Here is a 22,011-nt window from a genome sequence, read left to right as displayed (position 1 = left end):
ACCATTTAGAATGTGTTTGGGGTAATAGATGAGGGAGCAGGGTTGAAGGAAATAAAAGGTTACGTGTGTATGTGAGGTACATGAGGTAGCAGAGCTGAGCCTGCATTTTCTAAGCACAAAGTGAAATCTTACGCTTAGGAATTTCAGAGACTGAAATTTTACTTTCTAGAAATTCTGACAGTTCTTGAGCTAGAAAAGGACAGGATTAAGAGCAATTTGTTGTGCTGAAAAAATTAGGAAAAAAACACAGGGATGATATATTTATTTTCATTTTTGCAAACACTAAAAAGTCTTCTGGTTATGTAGTACACCAATCTGAAAAGAAGACTGATTACCAAAAGATCAAGTGTGGCAATACATGTTAATATTCCTAGACAGAATTACATTTAAATGAACATTGGTAATTTGGGTTAATCGATGCAGTGGGGAAGAACTGTAATTATCCATAACCAAGCATAACAAACTGGAGAAATGCTAGAGTTATGCTAAACTGAAAGCAAAGAAAACACCTTGGGACACAGAGGGGCATCCAGGTGTTTTAGTTTTGCCCTTTAGTGAGCTATACAATAACTGTTCAGTCACAGTTAATGTACTGTGCAAAATCAGACTGAACTGATGTTTTTTAATGACGAAACCGAAGACATTTTGGATGCCCACTGTAATTCTTGTTCTTATGCTGAATGACTCTAGAATTCCTAACCCATGTACACATTGTTGGATTCTCCAATTTGCCATTCAGATTGAGAGAGCAAATTTACAGAAAAGAAAAAAAAAATTACAGTAGACTGTGGTCATTATGCTACCAGAGCTAGATAAAGACATAGAGAACTGCCTTTGCCAAGACTGATATTTTCTGAGTTGGCTTTAAAGCACCAACATGTCTCTCATGCAGTGTGTATTGCATGAGGCAGAGGTGACTTCCCCCCTAGCCTCAAAGGTCAGGATGTAAATCCAGCTATAACCCTCCCTAACGCTTCTAGGTTAGTTAATATGCATAGTTGTTTTAGATGTGTTTTTATTCAGTTACTTGGTCTATGAGTCCCTACCTACAAACATACATCATAATTAAATTTCAAAGTACTGGAGCTGGGATATATACAAAACGGATAAGGATTCTGGTACTGCAAATTTCTGTTGTTTAAAGCCAGTTTAGACAAATGGCAGTGACTTACCAGTTTTGTTTTTAAACCTCAGTTTTAAATTACATCATGAAACTGGGAAAGGGGGTAGTTTGCTTTAAACTGCTGAAACACAGTTGCATATCATCTGTTCCCTAGAAAATACTGGATGATCATCTGTAGTTCAAGAAGGAAAAAATGTTCCTGCAAAGAACATCTTGACATACCATCTTATTGCAGGAATCCCTCATTAGCTGAATTTTACAGCTTTCTTAACTTTCCTGATTGAATGGTGGATAGGTATACTATCATAGTCAATCATCTCCTCCTTCTGCCCCCTTAGCACATTCCACACTGACACCAACTCTTTAATTCAAACTCTTTATTTTCCTCTGATTCAAAGAGGTATAATACAGATTTACTGTTGTAATACAGCTATGCATAAACTCCCAGAAACTATGCTATTTATGAAATTATATTTAATAATTTTAAACTATTCTAAGCGCACAGGATGGAGGTTGAACTAAGAATACATCGTTAATAATTTAAATGAAAGCCAAGTAGACACTTCCCAAGCTGGAATGAGAAGTAGGTCAAGATGACATTATTCAAGTTGGGTGTAGATACATTCCTTTCACTCTTACCTGTGGATGAGCCACAGGTCTGTGAAAAGTTTGGGGTAAAACCAGCTATGTGTGCAGCTCCTGGGATACCCTCTTGATTTCTTTATTGTTCTGTGCTTGGTTCCATTCTAGGAAGCAGGTTGCTTCCTTCCAGCAGTGTTGCTGGCTCCACTGGAAAAGGCAGCAAAGCAGATGCTCAGCACCATAATCCAGTAAGTGCTTTAATAAAATGTTTCATTTTCACTTGCATGGAGATAAGGATGGGAGAAGAAAAGAATTAACTTAGGAGGCTTTGCTTGCTAAGGGTTGAAAGGACAATAAGTAGGTGCTTGCAGGGGAAGGTTAAAGAACTGCCTTGTTCTGTAGGCCTCCATTTTGTGCTGCATGTGAGGTCACCATTGGAGGACTGTCTTGGTGCACACTAGGTGAGGAGCACAGGTGACGGGCATGGAGCACCACCGCAGGCTGGTGGTTCAGGGCGGAGGTACGCCCCTGGGCCATCCCTGGCCTCACTGAAAGAGTGTAGCAACTACTGCATGGCTCCACAGTAAATAGAGCTAATTCTATACTTTCTTCCCCTTCCATGGCCAGCTAACTCTGGCCTGTTTAATGTACTTAGGCTCTGCCTTGGTTGCCTGCTCCCTCTCAGGGAACAACATTTCCCATTGAAATGCTCTGCCCTAATCTATGCTCAGTTTTATTCTTTTTCTTTCATTGTTCCGTTTCCTTTGCTCAGCCACCTAGCTTTCTCTGCACCTATCCTCTGCTTCCTATGGTTTTGTTGTTTTACTGAACCACTTTTGCTTGTTTTGTGACTTTGTGCCTATCTCTATACTTGCTTGTTTGCTTTCAGCCTAGCATTGGTAGGACCTACTTTTCCATGCCAGTTTCACAGCTTTTCCAGACAGGGGAAGTAGGACTGGATGTCCTGGTGAGGTCTGTAATAGAGCAAAGGGGAACACTACTCTGAGTTTGTTCCCTAGAGTTCATAGTCCAGTTTTGCCTGTGTTGCTGAGTGTCTCTCTTTCAGCTCAAAGTCCATTTCCTTGCCCCAGTATCTTCTCTGGCTTGACAGTTAAACAGCATGCTACCTTGAAAGTGATGTGGATGTGAGGTGCTCAAAACTAGTCTGATAAGGAGTAGTAGTCTCATCTTTATGGAAGGAAATTATTTCAGCTATTCCTAAATAGCTGGCTGTTCTTGTTACTGCTTAGCATCTACCCCCATGCCTGGTAAAAAGACACAACAGTTTATATCATCAATGTTTTTTCATGTAATGCTCAACTTTTAGCTGCGCTGCCACTGGTGGTATTCAGAGCAGTCAGATAAACAGTTCAGCTCCACGTGGTGGTGGCCATTGGTGCTGCAGCAGACTGACAGAAGATCAGAAAGGGAAGTTAGGTAAAAAAAGCTGATAATCAGCACTGAGACTACTTAAATGCACCCTATGCCAAAGATAAGTACTGAGAATGACAGCATAGCTGCCAGCCAGTATTTACTGGGGTAATCACCAGAGTGTCTGCCAAGAGCTTGTGCTTACAATCAGGTCTCTAACGCAGGAGTAAGGTTGCCTAAGCAAGAGGCAGAACTTCCTCAAAGCTCAGCTCCCAAACAGGCAACTTTTGCTTGAAGTAGATATAGTCAGAATTGCAACAGTATGTGTACTCAGAGATAAATGCAAAGGCGGTAGCCGCTTACAAGCCATTAGCACAGGCAATAAGCAATGTAAGGAAAATGCTGAGTTTAGATTTTCCTTATCTCAGTAGTGTTTAAGTACGATTATAGTACCTAAAGCTTTGAGCATTTCATTTCCACTGCTTTCAAGTAGATCTAAGGGCCTTTCAGGTAATGTAGGGAAATACATAGCAGCCTGTAAGATCCCATCTCATTTGGTCCATCTGCCAAATCAACAATGTTATGTCACAAGGCTGTTTTTTTTTAAGTCAAGCTGGTTCAAAGGGAGAGTTTCATGAGACCTGGCTTTCACCATGAGATTATTTCAAGATGTTCCTTGCATTCTCCCCACCTTCCCACCAGAGTTCATTACCTCCTATTTTACCCAGTTGAGACAGCACTGTCTATGTCAGTGGCTCCAGGTTGCTGGGGTGATCTGGCTTAAAGTGATGTTTCAGTCCTTCAATTTTTATCACAACCTCACAATCAGTTTGATAGCACAAATTGGAGAATAGCAAATTTCAGGGGGAAGTGGTAAAAAATTTAACGTGTCTTCAGGGGACTCAGAAAACCTATGGCGTGCACATACATAACTTCGCTGTCATTCTAACCCCTAAATGAATGCAGCCACTTACATCTCAGAAATATTTCCTTAAATTCCAGGCTGGGTTTGCCCAAAGACTAATGGGTGCACTGGTGGAAAGGAGGAAGGAGTTCTCAAATTATAGGATATTTCCTGAAGAGCTGAAAGAGGTGTAAGAAATAAAAATTGCCGATGGGGGGAACAAATGATACTCCCACAACACTGACAGCTGTAAGAACATGAAGGGTGCAGATTTTTTTCTGATTTGTTCCAGGATTTGCTGTTCAAATGAACAAACATGAATATGCTTTACCTTAAAGTTCAGAAAGAGACAAAACAGAATTCCAGCTGCTGCTAGTTCTTCTGCTTCCTTCGGTGATGTGTCAGAGACAGCCAGGAATCGTTGAGAAATCAAGCCTCACACAGATTAAATTAATTTGAGTGTGTTATTCCAATTCAGCCAACACAGGGCCAGGTTCAAACTATTTCAGTGTGAAATTTCTAACTGCTGTAATCCAAGATGAGAGTGAAAAATGAAGTGTTTTGGTTTTGATTTTATTGTTTGTGTACCTTCCCCTCTGCAGGCTATATGATGGGAAGTCCCTCATAGCCATATCCAAATCACCTTTGGATAGGCAGCAATTAGGCCATCCTTGAGGAAGCAAAACACCATCTGGTTCAGTTACCAACTGAAGTTACTCTGGTATTCACCATTGTTCTCCAAAGACATTACTGTAAAACTGGCATTAATAAAAAACCCCTGCAAGGTCTGGAGTTGGTGCCTGAGAAATCATGTGTGTGGTGGTCTCCTCAAATGTCAGCCATTGCAGAGCAAGGGGTATAAAATACTGTCCAGGAGGTGGGCAGTTCCTTTTGAAATACTTGATTCGTTCCCCAGATTTTCCTATGGGCTTGAATTGTGTTTCTGTCTTCGCTCTTCTCTCTCATGTCCCCTCCAATTGCCATGCTGCAGAGTAAAGGAAGCATGAATACCTTGTCCTGTGCTTCTGGTGTCTATGTAGTATCTTGGAGAATGTGGCCAGCTTCTCTTAGGCTGTGTATGTGTGTGTTTCTAAAGGACAAGCAGGAAGATACGAGAAATCCAGAGACTGCGGTCCCATAACAACAATCAAATCCTCATGCTTTTAGGGTAAGAGAAAGACAACTAATCAGGAAATAAGAATGTTTAATTTGCAAGGAGTTAAATATTTAATGTTTAATCTTTAATGTTAATCATTAATTTGTTGAAAGAAAAAAAAGCACATTTGTATTGGTAAAGACCTCACCAGACTGATAATACTGACAAACCTTGAACTTCTTCATAATTACAGATGAGACTGAGCTGTAAAGTTAGCTGTTAGGGATGAGAAAGCCATCTCTCCATAAAATTGGATACATTCAGATAATCACTGAGGACTGAGCACATACATGCATATTTTCACTCTCATATATTTCTCCAGGACTTTTCACATCTTGGGGCTTGGAACTGATGGAACTGGTCCCAGCCATTTTTCACCTGCAAGACAAAGCAGCACAAAAGAGAAAGTTAAAATTTAATACATAGAAGTGATTGGCCAGTCACATTTCTGCAGTAGGATGACTGTTCCTACTCCTCTTTTCAAGGGTAACTACTTGTGATGGAATACAGATTTATATCTTGTTTGGCATGCTTTAGCCAGCTCCATAAATCCTTCACTCTTCTAGTCACAACTGAAGCTATACAGAAGAATTATTTCCCTCTGTCACAGATGAGAGATTCTGCAGGTCTGTGGTACTTCCCATGAGGGTGAAGCCAGTTCTTTTTAGGACTCCTTTTGAGGGGCTGAGGGTAAGGAAGGAAAAAAGGATGGAAGGCTGGGGAGTCAGAGAAACAAAAGGAAAATCTGTTGAAGTCCTTGGAGTTGAGACTAGAAACCAGACCATAACACTCCTATTAGGATTAGTGACTATCATAGTGGGTGTTGGGTATTCATCTTCCTCACTTACTTTCATCAAGAATATTTTTATAGAATCAGAAACCCATGCAGAAAAAAAAAGAAAGTAAACCCCCCAAAATTCCCATCTGTTTAAGCCTATGACTAATTTTAATTTCATTAAGATTTTCTGCTGAAATTCTTTAACAGATGCATCAGAGCTAATTATGTGCATAATTCTTTCTAGTGACAAACTCTCACAGGTGCCAAATCTGGAGATCAATAGTCAAATGCCCTCTAACTCACGTAAAAGCAAGTGACTGAGTTTTATTAGTTAGCACAACCTATTCCAACTCTCTTTAAAAATTTAAAGTTCATATTCTATTAATAGAAAAAGGAAAAGAACGATGGTTAATATATGAATTTCTGTTAAAAGTGTAGTTAGGCAATTACAAGTTATGGATTGGGGAGCTGTGATAATGTGCTTTTTATTAAGAAGGAACAGATATGAAATGAAAATGTTAAAACTACAAAAAAGCAAAGTAGTATCAGCCATAGTCTTAATCTTAGCCAAGACTTAATGCCCAGGACCAAAAGGTTAAATATGAACATTTTGAAAACTAAAGAGTTTCAGTAGTAATTTGAGAATGGCACATGGAGCACAAAGCCTTGGAACATACTAAGAGAGGATGGAGAACACAAGTTACTTCTAGTTTGGAAAAGGACTACATCTTTGGTCACACTAACTCTACTGAAATATATTCCAGTCAGCAGTTTCATCCAATGAGAATGATACCCAACATTATTCAACACCTGAAAGGTCTTAAGAGTGTTTTATTTAGCTGTGTTACATATTTCATTAAAAGAGGGTGAAGGCACAAAACCAAAAGCAGTGTTATTAGGTACACTTACCTATAATGCTGCCTAGCAGCTCTAAACGATCAGAGCCAAAAAAGAGATGAGGTTCCCCATTACAGTGTGCCACAACAGCAGGCATCCCAAATGCCTATTGACACCGTGGAGATGAAACAGAGAATGTTATAACGATAGAAATTTCTGCAGATGCATGATCAATCTTCAGGAATAAAAAGCAAAAACTTAGAATTTTTCCTCCCCTTCTTTTTACCTTCTTCATTCTTAAAGATGAGTCTAATGGAGCCATGAGAAAGTAGGGGACCCTCCAGAGCCTGTATGCCCCTTTTGAAGGAGCAAAAAAAAGCACCTGATAAATCTACAGTTTTATGTCAAGTAGCGATAAATGTACTGTAGTACTCTTAGTACTGGTCCTGTAGCTCCCCATCCTTACTGCCCAGCTGGAATGAGCTGAATAGGTCAACCTTGGTCTCCCAGATGACAATGAGATAAACTGCCAACAACAGTGGGCTTTCACATGTTCAAAAACCAAAGGCCACCTAAGAGAGATGGTCTATCTAGTGCTTTCTAATCATCACCCTCACTGTTCCTTGCTTCCCAGTATTCTTAATAGGGAAAGAATGCATAGTTGTGATTCACAAGAATCACAGACTAGGATCCACCAGGCTGGAGAGCAGCTCTGTGGAAAGGGAGCTGGGGGTCCTGGTGGACAGAAACCTCAAGATGAGCGAACAGTGTGCTGCTGTGGCCAAGAAGGCCAATAGGATGCTGGGTTGCATCAATAACGGCATCGCCAGCAGAGACAAAGAAGTCATTATCCCACTCTACTCAGCACTTGTCAGGCCACACCTGGAGTACTGTGTACAGTTCTGGTCCCCGCTATACAAAAAGGATGTGGACAGGCTGGAAGGGGTCCAGAGAATGGCCACCAAGATGATCAAAGGACTGGGAAGCCTGCCATATGAGGATAGGCTGGGAGAACTGGGCTTGTTCAGCCTTGAGAAAAGAAGGCTTAGAGGGAATCTCATGAAAATGTACCAGTACTTAAGGGGTAGCTACAAAGAAGATGGAGACACCCTTTTTACAAGGAGTCCCATGGGGAGGACAAGGGGGAATGGACACAAGTTGCTCTTCGGGAGATTCCGATTGGACACAAGAGGAAAATTTTTCACAGTGAGAACAGTCAACCATTGGAACAGTCTCCCCAGGGAAGTGGTTGACTCAACCACATTGGACACTTTAAGATTCGGCTGGACAGTGTGCTGGGCCATCTTGTCTAGACTGTGCTCTTCCTAGAAAGGTTGGACTAGATGATCCCTGAGGTCCCTTCCAACCTGTGATTCTATGATGCCAAATGGCATTGGAAGCATCTCACCCCGTATTTTATTGCTTCCTCTGTTGTCTCTTTCAGTCGATTCTTCACTGCAGGGGATGAAATCATTTCAAGTAGCTTCTGGGCGAGCTCTGACGATAGCCCAGCCTGTCCAGCAACCTGAGAAAAGATTATATAGTTAAGAGTACTCTAATACTAAATATTATAATTCCTACTATGGTTAAACTGATTTAATCTTCAGTACTATCACCCAAGGTCTATTGCCAAAAAAACTGCAAAATACCCTTGAAGCACTTCTTGCACAACTGTCTTGCTGTATTCCCAACCCATTCATCATTTATCAACTCTCAGATACAGAGTAGAAGGGATATTTTAGATTTCCAAGCCCCATATCTGCACATTTTTCCAGGAGTTCCTAAACAGAAAAAAACCCAGGAAAAAACAGAGAAATACTAAATTTAACCTCTCATCCAATCACTTATCTGATAAATTGCCAAGAAAAAAAAAATGTTGTTCTGAAAATCTTACTGTACGAACCTGTCAAGATAAAAACAGTTTGTATGACAAATGTGGCCACATGGGATCTATAAGTGATACTGCATGGAAAAGACTAAGTCACAGAGGTTAGACAGTTGCTAATGTTATTGCTGTACCTTTTTACCTCCTCTGTGCCTCCGCCACACAGGAATGAGATAAAGTGGCCAAAGGTAAAGGTCCAATGTTTATTGAGTAACGTTGAAGTTACAAGTACCTATTTTAATAAAACACTTAAAAAAATATATTAACTTCCATGCCATCTACCTGAAAGACATGCCCTTTTTTTATTTAAAAAAAAATAAATGCTTACAGTATTGCACATGGACCAGTAATCCTGCACATGCAGGTGTTAATGACTTTTTCTTTCTTTCAATCACTTTTTCATTTGGCATCCATATTTTCTTGTACCTTCTCCTACTTCCACATCAGGGAGATTAGGAGCTCCCATTGACTCTGAACAGGAGATAAGTGTAGCACTGGAGTAAAACAAAATGCTGTGTATGCTCAGTAGCCACAATGTTTAGACTGCAATATTTACAGAGACGTAGTATCTGGTCCTCCCCATGTTAAGGCAGAAGGAGTATTTAAGTGGACTGGGGCATGGTTCAAAGACTATATACATTGCTTCTATAGTAATTTATGTGATGTTACTGCTGACTAAAAGAAGTAAAAAAAATACTAAGGAACTGTATCAAGTAAACAACATTCCATTTTTCTAACTAACTGAGGTGTAAAGCAAATTCACCTATAAGGACTCAGATGAAAGGGCCATAACCCCTCACCAACCTTTGGATGGTGTCTTTCCAGAAGAGAAGAAAGTCTAGTACTTACTGTAGGGGTGAATGAAGACAGTCACAAGCAGACCGGGAGATGCCTTATTCTCTGCCTTGCTGAACATAGGGGTATACTCATAGACTGCCAAACAGTGACTAAATTACAGAGATCTTTTTGAGTATGAAGCTTGTTTCTCTGAAGTTTTGCATGTCCTTGCTTTATTTAAATAATGATGGATTCAGAGACTATGTGAGGACTTTCTGTATATATTTATGTACTGGTTCTGGCTGGGATGGAGTTAATTTTCACAGCAGCTCCTATGGTTCTGTGTTTTATATCTGTGACCAAAATAATGCTAAATTGTAACAAAACACTAATGTTTTAGCTGTTGTTAAAGGGTGTTTGCACAGTGTCAAGGCCTTCTCTGTTTCTCACTCTCTGCCTCCCTGCCCCCCACCCAGGTGAATAGATTGGGGGTGCACAAGAGGTTGAGAGAGGACACAACAAGGCAGATGACCTAAACTAACCAAAGAGATATACCATGTCATATGACATCATGCTCAGCAATAAGAAGTGACGAGAGGGTTTAGGGAGGTTAGCTGCCTTTTGCTTGGGAACTGGCTGGGCATCAGTCCACCTGTGGGAGATGGTGAGTGATTGCCTTTGTTTTGTTTCTCCTTCCAATTCTCCTTTGCTTATTAAGCAATTTTATCTCGACCCACACGTTTTCTTGCTTTTATTCTTCTCCTCTTCCCCTCTTCCACTGGGCAGTGGGTGGAAGTGAGCAAGCGCCTGTTAGTGCTTAGCTGCCTACCAGGGTTAATGGACCACAGTTGAATTATATCCTTCAAATCTTGCCTCTTGAAAAGGCAAAATGGAAACCTTTGCTGAAATTCTGGTAAAAAAGGTACACTAAGATGAAGCTGAAGTGCAAGGACTAGACTTCGGGGAGACAGAAAGACTGCAAGTTTCAGGCTTCAGATAGGGATGTTGGATAGGAGAGACTAGTGATGGACAATTCCTCTCTTTTCTTCATATTCCAAGAACTTAAAAAAAATAATGTAGAAATTAGAGCCCTTAAAGAGGATCTCATGGTATACTATCCCAGCTGCCATTACAGCTTTTACTGTAATAAACAAAATCTAAACAGCAGAAGAAAATACATCAAAGGATGTATTTCTAAGCATGTAAAAGGGCAGTACAGCACTGAACTTAATAATAAAGCCTGGCTCCATCACTCCAAGGAAAGTCAACTTCCCCAAAGTGTTGCATTTCACCTGAAGATTTCATATAGCAGCAAAACCTCAATACATTCTGGAGATACTGTTCACACTTTCACTACTGTTAATAAAACAGTATTAACAGATAATTCATTGTCCATGCTGGGTATCTCGCCAAATGAATTAACCAAGAAGGAGATTCAGGTTCTGATTGTCATTCGAAGCATTTCAAACAGAGCTGCTAGGGAAATTAAATCCACTTTTTTCTATCTGAAAATTTTCAGAACTTTTGAATAAGCTGTGTTCATGTCTATTACTGATCTGAGCCATCAATAAGAATCTGTATCAGAAATGCAGAAGCACCAACAAAAAGGAGACACTTACAGCCAATATATTCTCCGGCTGACTGATATCTTCATGCTGGCAAAAGAATAAAATAAGTGATTCAGTACTTAAGAACAAAAGCTGAGCTCTGGTTTTGAAAGCAAGTATTCTAAGAAAACAGAAGTAAAAGCAGTACTAGTTGCTGGAGAAATTTCCTCAGGAAAAGTTTTAAGTCACCTAATCTAGGAGTGTATTAAGTGCTTTCTGATATGAACTACTGATCCACTCAGCCCATAAGACTCACCTAAAAGAAGGCAAATTAAGCTGACTATAAGCTCGTTCTTTTCTTGTAATGGCTCCTGAACCACTATGACCTTAAGTTTCCTGCTATAACCTTTCATTAGAAGATACTTCCTTTCTCTTGCTTGAATTGCACATATGAACGAAGTGGGACAGGAATGGTGACAGAGAAAGGGATCAAGAAGTTGGCTTCATAAAATACTGACCTGTGACCAAAAACGTATCCAGAACTCCCTAGATAAGGGTTCCAAGTATCGTGGTTGTGTCATATCAATGGCTGTGATAAAGCGCATGGCCCCAAGACTGCCTGGGATTAGTGGGGAGACAGAGAAACATATTGAAACAAGGCACAGGATTAGGAACAGGTATGGCCTGCATAAGTGCTACCTAAGAACAGTATGATCTTCTCTGTAACAGTTCGCAGACAGTAAAGCTTATGTTGATTCACAGTACCTTCCATGCTAGTATCATTCACAAGCGTATTTCTCTGGAAGTTCCTTTAATTTAGTTTAAAAACACACATACTTTATATTGCTCACAGATACAGGAAGAGGCTGTGAACATAGAATGAATCTTCACCTTTACTGTTGGGGAGAACTTGAACCAGGAGTGGTAGAGTTGAAAGATAGCAGCTAACCTAAGTCTTGTACTTACTTGTACTAAGGATACGTGGGAAGTCATCTTCTGAAATTTGTACAGGCACTTGGTAGTATTTTGCCATCCTTTTTACATCCTTCAGCATGTATTCTGCACGCTTTGGCAACATTGCTGGGGGCTTGTTACCTTACAGAAAAAGTTCTGCTGAGATTTTCAAATGTATTATAATAACACTGGACAAAACAAAACTGGACAAATTAGACCTCATCCATACATGTGCCTAAGGAAGCGTATAATTTCATATTGGCTTACTGAAACATACACAGCTTTTCCAAAGATAACGCTAGGATTTAAACATGATTTATATTGGTTTTGCACAGATCAACCCTTTAAGTTAGCAGAAGCAGTTGTAAACCAAGGTACAAATGTCCTAGCAGGGATTTATATTGATTCAGACAGATGACTTTAAAGCTAATGCATGGGTAAACAAATGTAGAGACTTGTTAATTTCATGATTTATGAATTAAGTGTCTCAGTGATTAACTTGTTCCAGTAAGGCCACAAGTACTATTTTGTGGCATATTTGGATCCTTCACGCATATTACAAACTGCAAGTGTTCCACAAATGAATTCTAGTTTGAATTCAACAGAAAACTTCTAGGAAAACGTTCCGTATCAAGTCATTATTATCCTGTTATAGAACTGACGAACTTTGGCAGACTGTATATGCCACAAACAGTGGCTGTGTAGTTGCACAGCATGAAATTTCTTGTGGCTGATTTTGTAGTCACTACTGAGCTCCATAATCCTATAATTAATTTGTTATTGATACCAAGACTTAGTCTAAAGCTGGCTCTGTGGGTCTGCACTCACTAAGAGCTTTCCCACTAGTATCCTACTCGTAAAGAAGGTATTTCCTAATCTCCCCATATTGCCTACCAGTTGCTTGCATTATGCCACCAAGGAAAGCTGGACGAAAGCGTAGATCAATATTCCAGATGTGCTGGTACCGGCACAGCACCTGCAACATAAAAAAGTACTGATGGATTAACTGTCAGGAGATATCTATAGAGCTCAGTGTAGCTAGGAAATAAGCTATGGCATTACATAGACACTGCAGATAAATCCTTTTCTATTATATTAGGTATAGTCCTAAAAGCCTTTTCTGGATGCTGCCAGAGAACTCTGATCTCAGAAAATATAAAAGGACTGCATTTGTATTATGACTATATTAGTATAAGCAGGGGTAAATAAGGAAAAGATCTAGCTCATGAGTGGACACTTGCACTTGTTAAATATCGAAACTATCCCTAAAGCAAAATGTTCAGCAGTAACTCTCAAATATGCACAGGCCATGCTGCCATTTGGCTGAGACACGCTTCCTCAGCGTCCCTGGGTTTCAACACGTGAGGAGGAAATCGAAATAACCCTCACAAGCGAGATAAAAATAAAACCAAAACGTAAGGTGGGAAGGGCGCTGCCTACACCAGGGTGGGAAGGCACGTGACTCGGCCGGACGAGCTGCCCTTCACCCGTCTTCTGCAGAAAAGGCAGCGGCGGGAGCGACCGCCCGGGACCGGCCGATCACGTGCCAGCAGCCGCAGCGGGCCGCGGGCAGAGAGGCCTGGGCCGCGGGAGAACGGCGGGGCGCCCCGGGAATGGCCTCCCTCCATCTGCCTTCTTCCTCACCTCAAACCCCAGCCAGGAGTACGGGGACACCACATCGTAGAAGAGCTCCACCAGTGTCCGTCCCATTCTAGACCCGTCACGTCCCGCAGCCGTTACCCAGTGCGCCCCAGCAGCAGCTGCACCACCCCGGGGCGGGCAGGGGGCGGTGGCGGTGCGCGTTCCCGCCTCTGTCGCCGTAGTCCCCGCTCGTCCGGTCTCGCCCCTTCTCTCTGTCCTTCCCCATGTCCGTGCGTGCCCTGGCGTGACCGGGGCCTGGTCCCAGCTGTGAGGTGTCCTTTGCTGTCTCTCCTTTGAAGCTCAGCTCGGGAGGAAGAGGAGGGCTGGGGGCGGGAGCCGGGAGGGAGCCTGTGCCCTTGGCCATGGCGAGGCAGGAGGAGAGAAGGCACCCGAGGAGGGAAGCCGGGAGCTGACTCAGCGGAGCAGGCCGGCATGCTTTCCCGGGAGCACGGCTTCCCTGCCGGAGTCTGCGGAGGGTATGTAAAACTTAAAAAAGCAAAAAATTTCCCCAGAAAACTAATCAGTTGGTGTAACAAATTGAAGTTCTTACTAGCTGGAAAATTCATACTCATGAACCATTTTTTCTAAGTACACTGGCATTCTAAGATTATTCATATGTTACAATTAAAGCACAGAAACAATTACTGTCCTTCCTTTTTTGTATTATCCTTTTCTTTGTATTATGTTAGACACACCAGTCAAATAATCTGCACGTCTCTTTCTGTCTCCTTTAATGATACTTAAAAATCTTGTCAAGTATGTTTCAATATCACATTGAAGCATATAGCACGTGGTGGCAAAATATTATCTTGCTACTTCCCATCCCCTTAATATATTCAGTGAGTTCATTTCACTGTTTTAAACATGGCTGATGTACATGAGTAACAGCACAAAGTCAACTCTTCCAAAACCATACAGCCTCTGCTAATCCCATCGTCTCTTTCCTCAGGTCACTCCTCATGTTCAGAGACAATCAGGCCGTAGTGAAGTGAATTTCATCTTTCATGCTGCCTGATCTGGAAATGCAGTATGTTTGCTTACCACCTTCTTCTACCATTGAGTATTTGCTCTTTGAAGTAACTGATGTATATCAACAGACTCAGCTTTTTGGTCTTTCCTTTGTCCCTTATATGAATGAATAACACTGACCATGCTGGGCTAAATTCAGCTCTTGGATAGACATCTCCCACTGGGTTTTATAGGCTTCCAAGCACTCAAAAGCTCTGAAAGCGGGCCCATTCCTCTTCAGAAGTTAAAACATGAATGTGTCTAACTGTGGTTGCTTACAAACTTGTTTTATTTAAATAAGATGTTCATTATAGTAGAACTGTTTGTCTTTATATTTAGCATGTTTAATCTATGAAACCATGTTGATTGATCATTATATTTCTACCCTTGGAAAGGAAATGTGCTGTTTCACATGTTGTGAAATGACATGGTAAGCATGGGCTAACATTAACAGCTATACATATTTTCTAAATGATTTTCAGTGCTTCAAAGAATTTCATCCACTTGACTTGCTGTTAAACACTTCATTCACTGATACTATGGACAATCAAGAGTTTCACTTTTCCCTTGGAGAAACCAAGCTGGCTCAGAATTACTGCTTATATTACATGCTATATGTATGTATATAAAGAGAGAGAGAGGGATTGGCTGAGAGAGTCAGACTGGCTACTTTGAGTGGAGCATAAGTTGTTCCTCTTTCTGTTAAAGGTGTTTGACTCAGGTCTCTAAGATTATCCAAGCCACGCATACATGTGCGCACGCACACACGCACACACACAGAGGGGACGCTAACACGGCCAGTTACACAGAATGCAACAGGAAGAGCGCTGCCTTTAACAACACTCAGATATAACACTTCCAGAACTCAAACAAATGTAAGTATAGGTAGTGTGGTCCTGTTGTTTTACTGAAAAAGCAGATTCGTTTGCCTGGTGTGCAAAACGCCAAACTACATACAGGGTGGAGGTATTTTATTAATTTCATTTTTACACAAAGATGGTTGCTAGATGGTAACTCCACAAAGCTAGCACACCGCACCAACAAACTACAATGTATTTATACAGTTAAATGTGTCAGTAACAGCTAATATTCATGAATCCCAGCTAATCATTGGTTAGTTTCTTTCTCATTTCATCTTAGAGGTACAGCTCCCTTTAAAATTACCGCACATGCTCAGAGAGTAAGTGGCTTATTTGAGTATGGGGTTTTCTGGCATATGGATGTGATTTTTAATATTATAATGAGGATAGTTGACCTAAAGGACACTTAGTTTTAGATCTTATCAACATGCATAAACTTCCCAATTAGTTGTCCTCCTTGACTTTACACTTTATCACCCAGCTTTTGGCATCTTCTGAGGTGGGATTGCACAGGCCTTCTTGTGGAGTCTTCTTGTGGAGGAAGCAAAGGTAGGAAAAGGGAAGGGTTTAGGTGACTGGAGGAGGAACAAGTGTGGGAAAATAGAGGGTAAGGGGATAAAAGGGCCACTTGCATGTAAACAATTTGGTGGTCAGTATACTTGTGTGGCCATGCTTCTGTGTGAGTGAGTTAGGAGGCCTGTAACAGCAACCAGAGTGAGGCTGTGGCCTTGGGCTTCTATGACCAAGTGCCAGCAACTGGAGAGGCTAGGATCCAGCAGCCATCTACTCCGTAGACTGAGTGTCTTATCCTAGCTTTGGGGGGGAATCCACGTGGTACCTAGTGGATCATCAGCCAGAGCAAGGATAGAATGAGGCTGTTGGTTCGTTGGTTCTGTTTGTGTTTGTGTGAATGCTGAGTGTGTCTGACTGTGTTGATTTGTGTTGTATATGTATGTTCTTGTTTGTGTCTACTGGGAATACATTCTCAGTCTTGCTACTGGTTGTACTGGTCATGGAGCTGTGGCAGCCTTGCTTCTGACAAGCCACCAGATTTGCCTCATCCCTACCAGAGGATTTCTAGCAAATTACACTTACGCACCCATGCACATCAGGATAGGGGAAAATATAAATGGACAGGTCCTTCAAGTAGCTGGCATCCCAGGTACATGTGGCCTATGACCCATGGTCGCTCCAGCTGCTGGCACCACAAATACACAGGCCACTATCACCCGTGATCTAACTTGAGTTGCTGACATTTGATTCAGTTACTCTGGTCTTTCCAGTTGCTTTCACCTATGCCTTTGAACAGTCTTGCATGGAGTAGGGGGTGAAATTAAACAGAAGGATATTTAATAAATACTAGTAAGGTAGGATGGCCTGTGATCAGGCACAGGGCTCCTTCAGACAAGTGTTCTGACCAGCAGCTGCTTATACACAAATGGACTCTCTTATTCTTCCCCTCTGTTCCCCCCATTTTGTTCCTCCCTGGTTCCCCCGTTTCCCTACCTTTGACTCTTTCCCTGTTTTGCTTACCCTGCCCAGATATGGTATAAAATATCTGTAATATTCATGTTCTTTTGTTTCCCTCTTCTTACCGGTTACAAAGTCCAAATCAACTCTTCAAAGCTATTCCTGTAGGTTCTTGATGGCCCATCAAGTGGTTGTTGAGGATTTTTAGTCTTACTGTCTCTCATCATTTCTCAGTTATGTTTGTGACTCTGTATGCATAAGACCATAAAGATCTATCAGACGGGCATGCCTCATTTCCAACTGATTAACCCCAGCATCTCCATCCTTCAGTCTCCCACTCCAGTATCTCATCTCAGTCTGTGGTGGTTCAGTAGTTAATTTAAAGTAAATTCAATACAAAGTAAAACATAATCCTTCTGCTCTGGTGAATGAACTTTGGTACTCTAGGGTGGGGTGGTGCTGGTCTCTGAATGCTATTTCAACCCTCTTCCCCCACAGTGACCTCTTTTAAGTGCTGTTATTTTTAGCACTTAAATTATCGGGAAGGGGGGGGGGTATTGGTAGGTGGGATGCCACCAGTGTGACATATAAACTGTAACCTGACCCATCCTGTGTGTCCATATTATTTTTTTTTTGTCAAGGGCAAAATCTTTAAGGTTGCCTAGGAGGGTCCAAGCTCTTTAGAAATTGTGTATTTTCCCTTGGGTCAGGATCTTTACCCAAGCATCCTCAGAAACACAGGACTTTGTGCTGCTAAAATAATACTGGCTGACCCTGGGTTGTGCTGTCCAGCCACTTCTTGATTCCTAGCAGGATATCTAGGTGTTTATCTAATAACAGGAAATGTGTATTTCCACTATGTACCTTATTTACATTATTTTTTGAGCAGTGTTGGTTCAGAGAAAGGATTCAAGGCAGTATACAGGAAAATAGGTATGGGAGGATTAGAGGGATCGAACCGAGTAAAACTAGGTGAGGTTGAAATTTGTGTGCAATACTCAAGAGTTCTGCTATCCAGACAGCATGAGGTTTAAATCTCTCTGAAAATTGAGGCTATACCTTTGCAACTGTTTATTTTGCTTTTGTTTTTTTCACAAATTTTAAAGGTGGATTTGTAATGAGCTCAGCCTTAGCCTGATTCTTTTAGTTTTCATCCTGCTCATTAGCCAATATTGTTTCTGATTTCATAATTTGAAGTGATCTGTTACTTATAGGAGGTCTTATACATACTTCTGTAAGCATCTGGTTTTGTCCCTCAGAGAAGAAATTTTGCCTGATAGATCCCACAGTTAAGCCACTTTACCCCTCTTATTATTCTTGTGTTCCATTAATATGCTTTCAATGCAATTACTCCCATTATCTTAAAAATTTCCTCGGGCAGGTCCCATTCAGGTGGACTCATAGTACTATAGAAGTTTGGTTACAAATTTTAACACTGTGGGGACATTCCAAGATTTGTCCACTTACCACATTGAGGATTATATGCCCTTATGTACCATCACCTGGGAGTACTCTGCTCAACTGGATCATGCCAATGACATCAGTGTTGCCATCTCTGAGGGCCAGGGGAATCCTCCTTCCTCGTCACCTGGTCCACCCAGAGAGGGGAAGTCCTGTGTAGATAATTCCGATGGGGATAAATAGTCTGCTACACCTATTTCTAGGATAGAGTTGGTTGCCCCGGTCAGTTTCTGCTGCCTTTTCCTATTCCTTGCAAACACCAACTATTTCTTCTTTCCTAGTTTTTCTGCTAGTGAGCCAGGAAAAGCAGATAGCATGATGCCGTTAAATTACATGGATGTATGTGTTTCCTTCCTTCTGTGTCTCACAGCATGTCTGCAGCATGCCTGTCAGGTCTTGCTGATGCTGCTGGAGAAGCAATCAGCAAGAATTCCTTTCTCAAAGGCTTGGTTGCTGCAATGGCTTTATGTCCTCCTGTGATCCTAGGTTTAACCAGGGAAGTAAACCACTCTGCCAGGAGCTAGATGTCAAGGTGGCTGCTTTCCCTCTTTTAACAAGTGCCTTGTCTTTGCCAGACTTCTCTTTCCTTTTGAATTTCTTCTTCACTACTTCCTGTCTAGCTCAAGGATAAAGTTACACAGAGAGAAACATCCTATGCATCACAGAATCATAGCAGTAAGAGTACTCCTGTGCTCTCACAATATTCCACGGGAAGCTCCATTCAGTGCTGAGAGGGAGACATCCAGGGAAGCACAGATTTGCCAGGATACTCACTGAATACAAAGAAGTATTTGGTTCATCTCAGTGCAACCACTCTCTGCCTCAGTCCTTGGCATAGGGTTGTAGGATGTCGTGATGTTGGGCGAATGAGGTTAGCGAGATTGTTTGGGAAAGGATTTGCTTGTCTGTGTGTCTTCTCAGCTGTCTGGGACGAACTTACATTTCTTTATATATCATGATGACTAGAACAACTGTTGTTTCTATGTACAAATGAGAGTCTCATCTAGAGTGTGGTGACTCTCACAGGTATTTCTTCTAGACACATCATTACACTGGCATGCTCTAGGCAAATTAGTTGATCTGAATAAGGTTCTTAATAAATTAGCAGCTTTCTCAGGGAGAGGGGGAGTGCCTACTAGAAGGGTGGGGCTCAGATTTTGAGGGATAAATGGAGGCCAAGAGAGATGACAGAATGCAAAGGAGGATTTCTCTTTCAGGACCTGAAAGAAATTTCATTAGGAGCCAAGACAACAAGACTTCATCTTCTGTTCCATCAACATGTGGACCTTTTCAGTTTGCCTTCATATGATTATAAGAAATGACATGACAGACACCTATAGGTATGACCACCACTTGCCATTTGTGGAAAGAAATTAAACTTCCTCTTACTGTATCATCGATATGATTTTGGGATACAATAAGTCATGATGGTATAGAAGAAGAAAAGAGAAGAGAAACTTTTCCCTCCAATCAAATGCGTGATTCACTTGTACATAATTCAGGTGACAGACCTGTATCTAAAGTGACGATAAAAATAACCTCTTGCTGAGTTTCTTGTCTTACAAAGTACTATCTAGAAAATTAATTCTAGTCCTCACATTCTGTGTGACAAGCAAGAATATCCAAAAGACAAAACAGAACTTTTATGATTTTCTTGCAGTTCAGTCTCCATTTCTAATAATCTCCAGGAAGCTGCCCCATGTATCTGTGAGGAGAAGCATAAATTTGAGAAGAGCTTTAAACAGCTTGTAATAAGAAAATATAATAAGCTGAAAAATTAACTCAGTAGAAAAAAAATTACAATGAAAATATTTAGAAATAAAAAGCAAAACCTGTCCAGGCAGTGTTGGCAACAAGAAATGATAAGGGAAATTAGAAAGATTTTCTTAACAGTCATGCTTGTATTTCTTCTAAGTATGTAATCGCTTCTCTGCAAATAAACCAAACTTAGGTAAACTAATCCTAAGTGCAGTTTGTTCTGATTCTACTGGTACCCGATTAGCATTTTATGAACAGAGGTGTATTTCCAAAAGTGGTCAGTACAGCTCAGCACTCTGTCAGTGTCCCAGCTCTTCAATGTCATCATAGCCTGTATCTTCAAGAGCAAGGGATGAATCTCTGTCAGCCTCGGACGTCCTGTTTCCTGACACATTAGTACTCCAGTCTGAAAACATGAAGGGAAGAATACTGGGATAAATGCCCATCTTGTACATATTACGTAGACATAGTTGTACCACTGGCAACGTGGGCTGTCCGTTGTCTTCTCCAGAAATTAGAACCATAGATATGTGTGGCTGTGAAAGACCTGAGAAATGCTTGTCTCATCCTGCCTCCTGCTACCTGTACACATATCCAAGGATCAAGCTTACTGTTCCCAGAAAACAGGTTGCTGATCTAACTTTAAACAGTTCTAATAAAGGCAATTATTCAATATCCCTAAATAATGCAACTCTGTTTTACTGCCTCAGGTGTTATTTGACACACTGCAAATTTAGTAGATCTGTCCTTTCCATCCCACAAGTGTGCCCTGATCTGGCGCTTCCCAGAGCTATCACAGTAGTGTGCTCAGCCCATTGTCTGTGTTTGAAACCCTTAAGAGGGTGTAACCCACCTTACTGACTGAGGGGTGTTGTTTCCCACATAGGTATGAGACTTATTGTGAAAAAGGGGAAGAGCATCTTGGGATCATAGAAAACTTACTATGGGCTACTTAGGGGAGGAAACAAAAGCACAAAGAAAGAGAGATTGTTGTCGTTTGGGGAGGAACAAACATGAGAAAATAGAATGATAAGGGGATAAAAGGGGTTGGTGGCATGTAAACAGGCTGCTGGCCAGTATGCATGTTTGGCCATGCTCTACATCTGATCAGTGGCATCTGTCCTGTCTTATGAAACTCCATTTCTAACTGTTTTCCTGAGTAAGGGGGGGGTCTCCGTTCTGTGTGTATGTGTGTGTATGGGGGTCTAAATGCCAGCAGCCAGAGCTGGACCATGGGTCAGAGAGGTCTGTGCATTTGTGGTGCCAGCAGCTGGAGAGACTGGAGTGGCTAGAGCTCTAAGTACCACCAACTGGGGTGGGACTCGGGGGCTTACATGCCCAGACACCAGCAACTGGGGGAGATCAGGGGATCCAAGGGCTAGTAATTTGGTAGACTGCATGTCTAAGCCCACTTACTGGGGGATGTGCTTATGTGTGGGTGTTAGTGTGCATATGGGTGTGTGAAGTAACTGGAAAGCTAGGGGGTTTGAGGACCAGTTACTAGCTAGGCTGAATGTCTAAGGCCAGTTACTGGTGGAAGTATAGTATTCATGTGCATATGTGTGGGTGTGGGTGTGTGTAGGTCTGATTACCAGAAACTGGAGTGGGTCTGTGGGCATCCAGGGTTAGCACGTGCAGGTGACAGCACTTGAGAGACCTAGGATCCAGGGGCAGCTACTGGATAGACTTGTCTAAAGCCAGCTACTAGTGGGATCCATATTGTGTGTGAACATCCACATTTTCTAACAATAGGCTTTCATCCTGGTCAGCCAGAGAGGGGAACAGGATGAGGCCATTGGTGCTGCTTGTGTTTGAGTGCTGTATTTTCTGTGTTGGCTTTATAAGCCAGCCTTGTGTATCTGCATGTATGTATTATATGTGCGTGCATGTGTGGGCATG

At 41.6% G+C, this 22,011-nt stretch overlaps 2 protein-coding genes across 30 annotated transcripts in view; one reads left to right on the top strand and one right to left on the bottom strand.

Moving 5' to 3' along the window:
- Positions 1 to 20,885, top strand: part of LOC104053595 (rap1 GTPase-activating protein 1) — a 94,826-nt gene extending 73,941 nt beyond the window's left edge. For 16 of the 29 annotated variants that reach the window (XM_064464041.1, XM_064464015.1, XM_064463930.1 and 13 more), the window contains 2 exons: positions 1,874 to 1,953; positions 19,572 to 20,875. In XM_064464041.1, coding sequence (XP_064320111.1) covers positions 1,874 to 1,953; positions 19,572 to 19,676 — 185 coding nt within the window. In that variant the 3' untranslated portion in view covers positions 19,677 to 20,875. Of the gene's footprint in view, positions 1 to 1,873; positions 1,954 to 2,107; positions 2,167 to 4,272; positions 4,769 to 19,571 lie in introns of those variants that run through there. The other 13 variants (XM_064463807.1, XM_064463883.1, XM_064463799.1 and 10 more) reach the window with 7 other exon arrangements.
- On the bottom strand, positions 5,168 to 13,708 carry GSTK1 (glutathione S-transferase kappa 1). The gene is made up of 8 exons (XM_064464121.1): positions 13,559 to 13,708; positions 12,809 to 12,890; positions 11,927 to 12,055; positions 11,479 to 11,579; positions 11,033 to 11,068; positions 8,160 to 8,276; positions 6,824 to 6,917; positions 5,168 to 5,514 (listed from the first exon to the last, which is right to left on the bottom strand). The coding sequence occupies exons 1-8, from the start codon at positions 13,622 to 13,624 to the stop codon at positions 5,465 to 5,467; spliced, it is 675 nt and encodes a 224-aa protein (XP_064320191.1). The 5' UTR covers positions 13,625 to 13,708; the 3' UTR covers positions 5,168 to 5,464.
- Positions 20,886 to 22,011: the final 1,126 nt, after the last annotated feature.

This window comes from Phalacrocorax carbo, chromosome 1 (genome assembly GCF_963921805.1).
Source record: "Phalacrocorax carbo chromosome 1, bPhaCar2.1, whole genome shotgun sequence".
In the NCBI taxonomy this organism is placed as follows: Eukaryota; Metazoa; Chordata; class Aves; order Suliformes; family Phalacrocoracidae; genus Phalacrocorax; species Phalacrocorax carbo.
Note: the sequence above shows the minus strand (reverse complement) of the source record. Positions and strands in the feature narration are given on the sequence as shown.